This window comes from Plectropomus leopardus, chromosome 22, assembly GCF_026936395.1.
Source record: "Plectropomus leopardus strain MGB_pleo_1.0 chromosome 22, ASM2693639v1, whole genome shotgun sequence".
Lineage (NCBI taxonomy): Eukaryota > Metazoa > Chordata > Actinopteri > Perciformes > Serranidae > Plectropomus > Plectropomus leopardus.
Window position 1 is genome coordinate 24527700 of NC_142197.1, and position 13282 is coordinate 24540981.

Below are 13282 nucleotides of genomic sequence, written 5' to 3' on the forward strand. Positions count from 1 at the left end.
GCAGGTGTGTAAAATGAGTCACGCGGGAAGACGACGAGAACATTTTGGGCCGTTTAAAGGTATTTGCACCGGTTAAAAACAACAGGGTGAACGTGAATCTGTCAAATATATCACTATGAATTAAATCAAGTCATGGTGGTTATGATCTCGGGCACAGAGCACGTAATATAATGCAGGCTCATACGGATAATGGCAGATAGTACCTTTATTTTTACATCACCCATCTGTAAAGTATGATAGATTACTTTCCAAATGTAAACAAGATTTTAGACATATTGAACACATACAAAAAATGGGAACTACAATATTGTCTATAATCGTGTAAATGTCATGCCCGATCAAACTATAAATCACAAGCACGTAAAAACTAGGTTTTAAGAAACATTAAAGTTTCACAAAGACATAGCCTACCTGTGCTCTTACCACGGACGTAAAGTCATGTGTTTTTACATGCCTGACTGTTTGATCTATTTGAGAGCAGCTGAAGACGCGCGCAACAATCGGTTTCTGGCAGATGGTCACATTTTGGCAGACACCGGTCTCACACTAGCAATGACACTTGCGCTGCGCCGTGCGCCGCCGTGCGCATGGCGTCAGATAGGACTGTCGGAAATGTGAAAATCCATGAATAATGTCTGTTTTTACAGTTCTGGCTGTGATAAATGGAATATTTTTGATTTTTAAACAAACACAAAATGCAGCCATTAAAAGTTGTGTGTCCCTGCCATATGCCAATATAAAAAACATAAGTCCCTCCACAGTGATAAAAAAAATATATATTTTCAGTGTCTGCCCCCGTTTTGCACCACCATTTAATAAATAATGAATAGTCCCTTATTGTGGCCTCTTAGAGCTGTTGATGGGAAGATGTAACTTTTTATTTAAAGAATATATATATATATATATATATATATATATATATATATATATATATATATTCCATATTATGTGTTCAAGGACTATCAGAAATGTCAGAATCCAATAATAATGTCTGTTTTTACAGTTTCTTGCTGAGATTAATGATGTAATTTTAGAGATGTTTGAAGAAAACATGCCCTCATCTGGTTTGGAAGGCATGTTGGGAAAAAAAACAAAGAAAAAAAAAAGCAAAATATTTTCCTTAATTTTTTTTTTTATTTAAAATTGCAAAAAAAAAAAATCAAGAAAAAGAAATGACCAAAATAAAAAAAAAGTAAAATTAAACAAAGAAAGAAAATAAAGAAAAACAAAGAAAGAAAGACATTTTTTCTTAAAAAGGTAAAAAAAAAAAAAACTGCACTAGATACAGAATGCAGCAATTTAAAGTTGTATGCCTCTCCCCTATGCCCAAATAAAAACATTAGTCCCTAAACAGTGCTTAAAAATGATTTGACATGCCTCCCCCTGTTTGCACCCCCCTCTCCAATAACAAACAGTCCCTTAATTTGACCTTGTGGAGCTGCTAACGGGGACATGCAATGCTTTACTTTTAGACTAAAAATAATGCTTTGAAAATGAATAAACACGTGAACATAATAATTTCCAAAAGCATGTGCAGTCCGTTCCACCAGACTCCATGTCTGTGTTTGCGCGCGCCTCGGTCTCTCCACCTTTAAAAGCATCAGGCAGGAGGAAAGAGGGGAGAAAGGGAGGCGACTGCACAAATACAATGATCTCAGAAACTGGCAGCGACAATCCGAAGGCAGACTATCTCCGATCCGAAGCCGCCTACAGCCCATCCTCCCCCGACTCCTCTTCCCCGGAAGCCGGGCACCTGAGCAGGAGGCGGGACACGCAGACCACCAGCGGCAGCATCCTCCCGGAGGAGAGCGGCAGCATCCAGCCCCTGGTCTCCTCGGCCGCGGCCGCCGCCTGCATCATGACATCGGGGGAGTTCATGCAGACCGCCCCGCTGCTGGCGCACAAATCCAAGCGAAGCCTGCTGTACAAGGCGCTCTGCTTTCTGCTGCTCGTCTTCCAGGGCGGCGTCCTCGACTTCTACCTCATTATCTTCACCGACCTGTACTGGTGCTCGTGGATCGCCACGGACCTGGTGGTGATCTCCGGCTGGGGGATTTTCTTCATGAAGAACGCGCGCAGCAAGCGCGAGCGGGCCTGCGGCTTCCACCAGAAGAGCTCCATCTTCGGCTGCAACCTCGGGGAGTTCACCTACGCCTACCTGGCCTGGCTCATCTATGTCATCGCGTGTACCCCCAAAGTGGTGCTCATCCTCGAGACGTCCATCCTGGATCTGATCGCGCTCAAGGTCCCGTGCGGAGTGACCGGCTTTAAGATCATCGTGCTGCTGTCGGCGCCGCTGCTCTTCTGCCTCATCAACTCCATCATCGAGGATCTGAACGGGGCCACGCGCCACCACTCCCAGAGCTGCTTCATGAGCACGTGCCTGGACCTGCTGGACAGCTTCACGCTCGTGGAGATGCTGCTGCGGAGCGAGATTCCCACCGTGTACCTCAAGTACACCGTCATCTCGGTGTACTTCGTGGCCCTGGCGGTGCCGGTGATCTGGCTTTACGAGCTGACCGCGTCCGAGCTGCGCTGCCGGTGGCTGTGGGCCCGCTTCTCCACGGGCCTGGTGGTCAACGCGCCGCTGCTCGTGGTCAGGTGTTTCCAGGTGTACGTGTACAAGATGCCGGTGTCGGTTTTCATGTTCAAAAACATCTTCTTCCTGTCTTGTAAGCTGCTGGAGCTGGTGGAGCAGTGCGTGGCGGTGCGGGGGGTGCGGAGGCTGGCCGGAGGCAGCAACCCGGCACAGTTCTCACACTGCGTGTCCGAGAACGACATGTGTCCGCACGGATATGTCAACACACTGGCCGTCACCCAGTCCTAGAGCCCGGGATCACCGAGGGTCGCGAGCCCTCAGTCTGTGGTGATGATGGCGGGACAGTGCACAAGTGGTGTTGCGTTCCAGACACAGCTGGAAATTGGGAAAATCCAAATGACAAACACAGTTCCTGCTTCCACATAAACAGACCCACATGTAAGGCATTTAGACAACTATACATCAACATAAAGTTAAGGGAAAAGTAAATTCTTTTTGTACAACTAAATGTCAAAGTGAAATAGGCTAAATGTTATTAGACTAAACTTAAAGGGTGACTATAGAATTTTTCAACCTGGGCCCCATTTTCTCATGTTTTATTTCTAAATGACAAATGGCAACAAGAACTGTTGAAATTTTATCAGTATTGAGGAGGCAACTGCTGCAATATAATCCCAATAGCGAAAGTGAGCATTGTTCATTTACCTCTGCTAAAAGTGTTTGTTTTTGCCACTGACAGGCTCAGTTTATTATATGTGTCTGGAAACATTATGGACAGGATCTTTACAGAGACAGACCTTTTTGTAGTAGTAAGAGGTGTAAGAGTAAGATAATTTTTTTAACCAGAAAAAGCCCAAAAATTGTCATCGCTAACCCCACCAGATTCCATTAAAATATTCCAGTTTATTAGACTAAACTTAAAGGGTCACTTCAGTATTTTTACCCTGGACCCCATTTTCCCATTAGGTAACTAATGGCGAAAGCAATTGCTGAAATTGGTTTGGTAAGGGCAAGGCAAAAACCAGTTGCAATGTATTTCCAGAGGGGCAATTGAACCCTGTCCATTTACATCCCCTATAACTGTTCATTTTTGCCTCTGACAGGCTCAGATTGTTATTATGTGAATACTGGAAACATTGTGGAAAAGATCCATTCAGTGAAAACCTTTTCCTTAAGAGTAAGATTCTTTTTGTTTAATGAGAAACAGCCCAAAAATCGTCATCTCTAACCCCACCAGACTCCATTTTAATAAACAGTAATTTTAGGATGTATAAAGCCAGCATATCTTCACATCTTAAGCGTTAAGAGTTAAGGGTTTATTTTACCAAACTAGAGTTGGTGATTGTTTGAACAGTGAAAAGACAAACCGAGACGACTCTTTTCAGTTTTATTTTAATCATGTTGACTCTAAATTAAATGTATTTTACACTCATAAAATTACAGTTTATTTTAACGGACTGGTGAATTTGGTGATGACATTTTTGTGGCCGTTTCTGATTAAAGAAAAGGGATCTTACCTTTTAACAAAAAGGTCTTTTTCTGTAGGGTCTTTTTGATAATGTTGTCAGACACAATCCGAGCCTGTCAGTTGCAAAGACAAACACTTTTAGTGGACGTAAATGGACGGTGCTCAATTGCCCATAGGGATTACACTACAGTTTTTTTGTTGTTTTTGTTTTGTTTAAAAGACAAGATCTGTTTAAATTTGTCACTTAGACACAAAACATGGGAAAATAGGGTCATTGTTGTTACCCTTAAAAGGGTCACTTCACCCAATTTGCAGAAATACATATTTCTCAGTAACCTCTATTGCTGAGAAGTAGAGGTGTAGAGATGCAGGTTCGTAATCTAACCTTGCTCAGTGGTTGTGAATAGAAATTATTTGTACTACTCACATCACTGGAAAATGACGTTTGTCTTTCCACCAACAGCATCCCTGTTACTTTTAATACTCCACAAATCACACCTGAGGCTGTTTTCATTGGAACAGCTTTATAACAAAGAAACAGTTCCTGCAAAAAAGTGTCTCTGTGTTCTTTGGATTATCCACAGTAACAGGGACATTATTTGTGGAGAGAGTTAGAACTTTCGAAATTTTGTGAACGCAAGCCGAATTCCATTGACTTTCACTGCATAGTGGTGAAGACAAAATCTCAGAGATACAATAAAAAAAAGACAACGTCCAATAAAATATACGCAGAGTTAATTTCCGCTACAAATAAGCGACTTTAATACGTTTTGGTTAACCTACCCTTTATTCAACATGTTTCTTTTATGTCAAGTGCAATTTTTAAACAATACATCAAAACCATGTGATTTAAAGAGCTACTCATATAATAACGATACATAAAGACATGAACACAAAGACTGTTAAAAAACTGTTATAACTTGCTTACTGGGGGCCCATTGGCATATGGGCCCCAAGGCAGCTGCTCTGGTTACATAAAGCGCCATCTGTGATTCACTGGCAGTGCCAAGTCCTTCACCAATTAACAACTGCTAGTGCAACTGTACTTTTCTATTTACTTTTAGTTGCAAAGAGATCCCTTCCAGCAACTTTTAAAAAGGAGTGTTTGCCTAAAACTTCAAAATACATCTCTCTTTTTTTTCTTTGAGTCTGGTATAAAATACCACCCTTATTTAAATAGCCAGTTAGCTGTTTTTTAAAATATTGCGTGCAGGAACTCTTTGCAAATATGTATTTCTACAACATTATCTTGCACACATCAACTTTATGCCTGGGCACAGATCATCAGCGGTTTTACATGCTGGGAGTATCAGTAACCTGCTACAGGACCATGAGGTAAACACTAGAAAATGCATTCACACGCATTTCCTGCAGAAAATGCGTGTGAATGCTGACCACTGGAATTAATCCAAAAGCAGTGCTTGTAATGGAGAAATATTAAATATTGCCTGAAAGATATGAAATAGACTCACTACACTACTGAAAAACCTGGAAGCTACACTGTGAAACTGGCAGAATTCAAAGTTAAACTGCATTACCTAAAGAAGCTGGAAGCTGAAATACACTGCGAGGAAAGCTGGAAGTTTAACTGTAAAAGTGTCTCAGACACTGAAACCTCAGAGCCGACTCATCTCTCTGAGGTTTCTTTTCTAATGGTCGATGGCATGTTACACAACAGGAGAATGGATTTTCCAATTTTCAGACACGTCTGGAACGCGTCGTCTGTACCAGCCTTACAATGCACCCCTTTCAGACCACTCTTCAGGTGCTACAGTCAAACCCAACACCTGCAATAGCCTACTAACAAACAGAGCAAACTGTAGTGCATTGGACCATGTTGAGTTGTGTGTGTTGAGTCTGTGAGTTTATCGCTGCACCTGAATGGAGAGACAGCAGCCGGACTTTGTGTCATGTTGGGACGTAAAGTGCAATTTGAAGAACCCTCTGGTTGGACTTGCCCCTGTACACCAGTATTTTCTGTTGATGACAGTGTTGTCTGCGGGTCTGTGCTGCTTCTAAATGTGTCCGGTACTGACGGTAGAGTAGACACGTGTGTGTAAGTTAACGCCATGCATAAAGATCCAACAGTGCCATGACTAACAGGTTTTCTACAGCCCTTTTCAAATAGACCCCCGCAGCCGACAGGAGTTTCTGTAGGTGTCACTGGCTGTGCCGCTGTTTTACTACTTCTCTCACTTCTTGGATGTCCTTAAAGATCACTAGCTACTGTTCACTCTGACATTTGTCAGTTCTCCGAAGCTCTCAATTTCTCATTCATGGGCCTACTGTATTTTTTCTTTGCTGAATGGTCATACCAAGTGTACAAAAAAGCTCAGCAGACTCTGAAAAAGTCATTTTCAACAAACCAGTGAGTCAAGTCTGGGACTACATATATTTATGTTAAAATGTATGGTCCCATTTCTTTTTTTTCTCTTTTTTTTAAAGATATTTTTAGGGGGCGTGTTCTCCTTCAATAGACAGGACAGCACAAGTGTGAAAGAGGGAGAGAGAGGGGGGCTGACATGCAGCAACGGGCCGTGGCCAGAATCTAACCACTGCAGCGAGGACACAGCCCCTATACATGGGGCGCCTGCTCTATCCACTGAGCCACCAGGCGCCCCATGGTGCCATTTCTGTCAAGAAAATCAGTTAGGAAAGAGAATGTCCCATACCTCCAAGATTACAGACGAAAAAACAAAGTGCCACAAAGCAATTCGGATACATCCTCCCAAATCTAAACCAATGGCATACAGTCATCAGTGATGTGGTCTGTTTATTGTGATTATACTCACTTCAAATTTAGAGGCCATTTCATAGTGTTAAAAAACAATCTGTCATTTTAGGGATGTTTTTAGAAACAGTTGGCCCAGCAAATCAAAAACTTTATTATCAACTTGTTGTCTCTTGTTGGTTCAACACATTTAGAGCCTGTTTATACCTGGTATAAACATGCGCCTCGGGTGATCTGATCCCAAGTGATCAAAGCTAAATATAGGTGTAAATTTCAGCCAAGACGCATTGTGAAACGATCACTCAAACCTCTTGCTAAGGTGGCCGGGGATGCATTTGACCTCATATCTTTTGCAGTCGTCATCACTGGCCATTGACAAGGACTACGTCATCAATGCAGGACTTGGTGGTTGTTTCATGGTAGGGTGCTAATGCTCTGTAACATACCTATTTTGTGTTAAGTTGTGCGAGGTGTTGCATGACCATACATCCTTTTGCCCCATGGATGAAGACATGTTAAATTCTCCTGACAGTGATATCTTCAGCTTTGCTGACTCAACAGCCATGACAACTAAGCATGCTACAGAGCAGTAGGCAAAAATGTGGAAGTAATAATTTGGCTTGGGGCAGCACTTAAATCTGAACATAGGTGTCAGCTGGAGGCACCAAAACACATGTTAATGCCAGGTCTGAACAGGCTTTTAGACACTGTAAATGGGATATTGTTGGTTTTGGTGCATTTGAACTGGGGTTGACCGTCTTGCCCGACATTTATGTGTTTCTGATATGCAACCTCTTGGGTATTCTCTCTTTAAACGAAAGGCAGAAGTTCAGTGCCATGCCATTGCTATAGCACCACTAGATGTTTTTGGGGTATCCAAAGCACAGGACTTAGACAGCGGTGATAGGCAAAGCTGGTACTTAATCAATCCAAATCTTTACCACAGAGGTGGCAGGCCAGATAGAATTATGACATTTTTGTAATGGTCTTATGCATTGCTGAAGCCACTTGGCAAACTGCTGTGCTGATAGGGGCACAAGATCATCAATGCTCATTTGGCTTATTTTGAAAGGCATTAAGATGGAGGACTTGTTGATAAGTGCTTGGTGCAGCCAGTGGCGCCCCCAAGCAATTGTATCAAGGTGGACAATCCCTGAAAAAAAATGGACGCTGATTTTGCTGTATGTAAGAGGCTGTGACATGTTAATTTATGAGCTAGCAACCATGTCATACTAGCTTGTCAGTAAAGGGGCTAAATAATGCTCCAAAGTTAGGATAAATTTTTGTGAGGGAACAATTGACATGACCATTTTCAGTAGGGGCTCTTGACCTCTCACCTCAAGATATCTGAATGAAAATGGGTTCCATAGGTACCCATGGGTGCATGCCCACCTTATGCTAATCCCATGCAGTTTCTTGCAAAAAACGCTCTTATGAATTATGTCTAGGAGCGCCACTGATTGCAGTGACATCTAGCAGCTGCTCAAATTGTTCTGTCATCATAACAGAGCTGCTAGCTTTGAGCTCCATTGCATTTGCCCAACAAGCTTCCAGTCATCTTGCAAAGAGATGACACCAACATCGACAGTGTCATCTGACTCTGGTTAAGACAAGTAATCAGATCAAAAAGTTGGACTTTTCCATGGAAATGATCCATGGAAACAAACAAATGAAAAGCTAAGTACGTGCTGTATCCAACAGGTTGTGTTTAAACTCCACTTTTTTCAGAGTGTATGTAGACGTTTACATACTGATGAGTTAGGAGACAATCTTTATCCTGCTGGGCACAACACATGGAACCCCAAACTCCCTCTCAATGGGTCAGTGCATTATTTACAGAAGTACTGTACATTTACTGAACTAACACCACAGCTTTGTTTGAGTAACAGTAGGTACAGTCTGTCATGGCATGATCACTGTCCTCTATAAGCTTAGTAATGTTGTATGTAATGAACATGGCTGATCAAAGTATATTAGATAAATATATGAAGATGTATAGTGCAGACATTGTGCAATATGAGTCAGAGGGGTGTGAATTGATTTTAGTGCCTATTATTTTGGAGCTGAATGAATTTGATCACAGCAAGGGGATCTGTGCAATTTGCCTCCTGTGTTTGCCTCCTTGTGCGGGATCAGGGTATGCATGTCAGAGGTTGTGCCTTGTGAGAGTGTGGGACTGCTGAGGGGTTAAAAATCCAATAAGGAAGACAGCCCACCCAAAAAGGACCATACAGAGTTTTGTATAGTTTTTGCCCCTTTATTACAAGTCACAAGTACTTTACATTATTGCTGATATTTTTAGAGTGTACTGTAATGGTTAACATGTTAGTCTACCCTCCAGGAAGCCAGTGGTGTCTTATTCTTTCAATATAGCATTGAAATTGAACTTATACTCTTGAAACCTGCTAAACCTTCACAGTGAACGTCACATCTAATTTTTGTCAAATTTGAATTTTACCGCTGTATCTATGAATCCTAACCCTTACCCGAAGTGCACATTGATTTGAAAAGCCTGCACTGAATGCCATATGTCCAATGTGTACTGTACACGTACTTCAACCTCCTGGTTGGGTCTAGGTTGCTTAATTCCAATGAAGGGGAATCGTACTGCATCAATATACAATGACAAAGAAGAAATAATGTGTAAATAGTATTGGGAAAGTGGTTTTCTTATTGCTATGAAAGTTGCTCACTTGGAGAGCTAAACAGTGGAATCACATCATCATGTGATGACATGGTGCCTAAAAATACTTTTTTCCCCCATAGACTAACATGGCGAAAGATACGTCTCTAAATCAGTGGATACATTTTTTTTTAGCTTAAAAACCCCAATGAACTGACTTGTTTCATCATTGGGATTTGATTCATCCGGTCCAGCAACATTTGGAATGTCTAGAGGAGTGTCATGAGCGCAAACTGGAATTAGCTGCTCAACTGCCATGAATCTGTAGTCCACTTGCTCTGTGGGCCCAATGATGTGGAAGATCCTTATCATTTTACAAACAGGTAGTTCAACCTTTGTCAACATGCACTACTGAGTAACTCTCATGGGAATGAATCGATACCCCCCTACAGTGGTGTATCCAGTTCTCTTTATACAACCATGGTCATAAAGCCAGCTCAATTTTAAATAATAATAATAATAATAAAAGGTTTTCCCAGTCTGTTATGGAAGAACTTGACTGGCCTGCACAGAGTCTTTACCTCAACCCCTTTCAACACATTAACTGGAACTGTCTACAAACCTTTTTGGCCATAAAGTTGTGGATGGTAATACAGACTAAAATGAAAAATCAGTTAGTTGCAAAACAAGAATTTAGTAACTGTGACCAAGATTTGACGTTCAAGGTGAGGGAGGACCTAAAGCAGGTTTAACTCTCTGCAGGTGTTTTTCATGTTGTATTGAAATGAACTGATAGCAGGGACTGCCTGGAGGAAAGCAAAATGAAAACATGCAGTTACTTAGTAACTCTTCAGAATTGATGCAAAGCACATGCAATATGTAGGTAAAAAGGGTCAAACATGCAAAAAAAAAAGTGACTTGTCAGTCAAAGCCCTTATTAATGTTGGTTGACTAAACCCCAGCAGAGTGATCACTACAGTAATGTAGGTCAGGAGAGTTCTGTTGTTATGGTTCTGGGTGTAAGGTAGACCTAACAAAGAGCTCCATTTATATCTTAAAAAAATCTACACAGTCTACTTTAAAAGTACACTGTCAGAACTTTATATGTAGCTGTCGTTGGGATACTTAATTTTCAGACATTTGGGTCCATTATTGTACATTTTGCCAAAACAAGGGACTTATTCATTTACCTTTAGGGGTGCTGATGCACCAAATTACTAACAAACAATCCAAAATCGATGCAAAAAGATGCATTTGTTGCATCTCGTGCAGTTGAACTGACCATTCATACATCTGTCCACTTTCCCCAGAAATCTCACACCTGCAGCTATCGGCCATTATGATTAGGACTGGGTAAGGTGTTGAGGACCAAAATATCCCAGTACCAAGTAGTATTGCAACATCTTTTGTCAAACAATACAATACCTTTTTATGGCAGGGGAGTGATTCCAAATTGTCCCAACACCCCACCGGATCAGGAAACATTCTGTTGCTGCCGTCTCTGGAGCTGCTTTCAGGCAAACATTTAGTTCAATATCTGCATGAGCTAATACTGCAGCAGACGCTAACATCAACCCATAGCTATTAAATGGTCCGAACAAACTCACACTAACACTGAAACACCTCGACTCTGCGGTTAAACCTGTTAATAACCCGTTAGCTGGTAACTTTGGCCCTGTCACCCTGTGTGAGGCTGGCCGAACTCTTATAACTGTCCCCTCTACGGAGCTTGCACTCCTACAGCAGCAGCCACTACCCATGCTGTCTGTGGTGTGGTGAAGTCAAGCGTGGTGTATTGACAGAGTTTGCACTTCAGCGTGCAGAGATGCCACCAAAAAGTGTGAAAGTATGGCTACACTCCACCTGCATAATGGTTATTGGATGCTGTGCTCTTGTGGTATTCGTATCACTTTAAGGATATTGACATTGGTACTGGTCATAATTTCTTAAATGATACCCAGCCCTAATTCAATTCATGTTAGGATGTCATGATATGTCTCTTATGTCCACCTCACACATCCTTCAATAATTTTAAACTACTAATCATGTTCTAACATACATCCATCTGGCTCTACTCCAGAAAGTTGCTACCATGTCACCTGCAGATCAGCTTTCATTTCAGCATTGTGGGGAAAGGTTACGTCAGTTCAGCTGAGGCAATGCAACAGATGGTTTATTCGAAAAAAATACTAATACTAATAGAACAATTAAAATGGATAATAATTAGATTAAAAAAAAATAATCTCAAGGTTAATGTTGCTTTTTCTGGATGCTTCAGCCACATTTCACAGCCATCTACATCATAGACACTCAGGAACAGAAGTGGTTGTACAGTATATGGTTGAGATGGCAACCTCTGTCTCTGGAGACAGATGTGAATGTCCTTGATCTTTCTTGGGTCATTCACTTACTGCTCTTCACAGATGAACACTTTTATGATTTTTTTGAAGCCCAAATGCAATCTCCTGAAGTAAAAAGTTAATGTAAAACTATAATCAAACTATACTTCAGTCAAATGACTTAGAATTCCTACCAAAACAAGGCTGTAAAACGTTCAGTGTTTTGACGCTCTGTAGACAGAGAAGCTTAAAAGTTCATGAGTCAATTATTTACTGACGCATTTTATGTCGTAGAACAAAATGTGAAAAGCTCTTCAGTTTGTGTTAACCACAGACCTTATTTTAAGCATTTTACCAAAAACACATTAAAAAAGCCTGTTGACTTTGAGACGAGGGAAGCAGGACTGCTAAAATGCTTACTTACTTCCGGGTTTTAAGACTCATTCCTGGGGTGCTCTATTCTGTAGTAAACAGACCATTTTACAGGAATTGCATTGCTAGGCAACAGCCTGGATCCATGTTTACTTCCTGTTGGCTGATGTCATTTACATACACTGCAAAAATATTCCAACAGGAAATAGAGACCCATTCATAATGTTCATCAAGTCTGGGACGGTTTTTACCAACTTCTTGATTTTACGTCAAAGTTAGCGTTCGATACTCATGTCTCATGATGACAGAGGTGTCTCTATGACAAAGACTGCTGATGTGGACTGTGAGATGTTGAGAGTGAGTAAGTGGATCTTGAGATTATTTTTTGACAAAATCCAGAATTAATTAAAAAAAAAAAACTCAACAGAATGTTGGATAAATAAATGTGTCAGATTTTTGGAAAGTTGTTGATTCACGCCGCAGACAGCAGGCTGTTGTTATGATGTTGACCCTGATATTTGACCTCTGTAGAGGACTACAGATCCAAGAGCTTCTGCTACACACATACTATACGTTCAGTGCTTCAGTGGTTCTCTCGGCTTCGCTCCTCATGTTGCGCTGAGACGGCTTCTGTTTGCTTACCGCTTATCATATATTGCCAAAGTATTTTAAATGTTATATTTTATACTATTTTGTATTATTTCCTTGTGCCAGTAATCTGCTAAACCTTTGCAAATGTATCCTGCGCTGTTGGAAAGGCTCTTTAACAATCTTTATTTGAATTTGCACATGAATCTTACCACACAGTCTAATCACAAGCGGGACCATTTATTCACTTTAAACTGAACTATAGTGGGCCTTTAACGTGCATGAACACGCACACTGCATAACTACACTGAAACTACCAAAGGCTTTCATGGAGATGGATAGTCAAAGGAGCCAATACACAGATTCGAATGGTTTCTCCTCTTTAGTGCAATGAAAAACACAATGTGTGCAATCTAAACACTCTTCTGTCTTATATACTATGGGCTTTCTTTTTCTTCAAACTTGTTTACAGGGAAAGAACATTGCTGTTGTTTACAGATGGGATTCTACCTGTACTGTAAAGTTGTGTGGTGTAAATCTGTGCTGATATAATCCAATCTATGTACTGTAGATGTAAGACAGAGTATTATGTGGTTGAAACCTGAAATAAATCTGAGGAAAG

General features: G+C 41.1%; 1 protein-coding gene across 1 annotated transcript; it reads left to right on the plus strand.

Moving 5' to 3' along the window:
- The first annotated feature begins 1234 nt into the window (after positions 1–1234).
- On the plus strand, positions 1235–13281 carry tmem121b (transmembrane protein 121B). The gene has a single exon (XM_088072921.1). It carries the CDS (start codon positions 1556–1558, stop codon positions 2825–2827), a length of 1272 nt encoding a protein of 423 aa, XP_087929047.1. The 5' UTR covers positions 1235–1555; the 3' UTR covers positions 2828–13281.
- Position 13282: the final 1 nt, after the last annotated feature.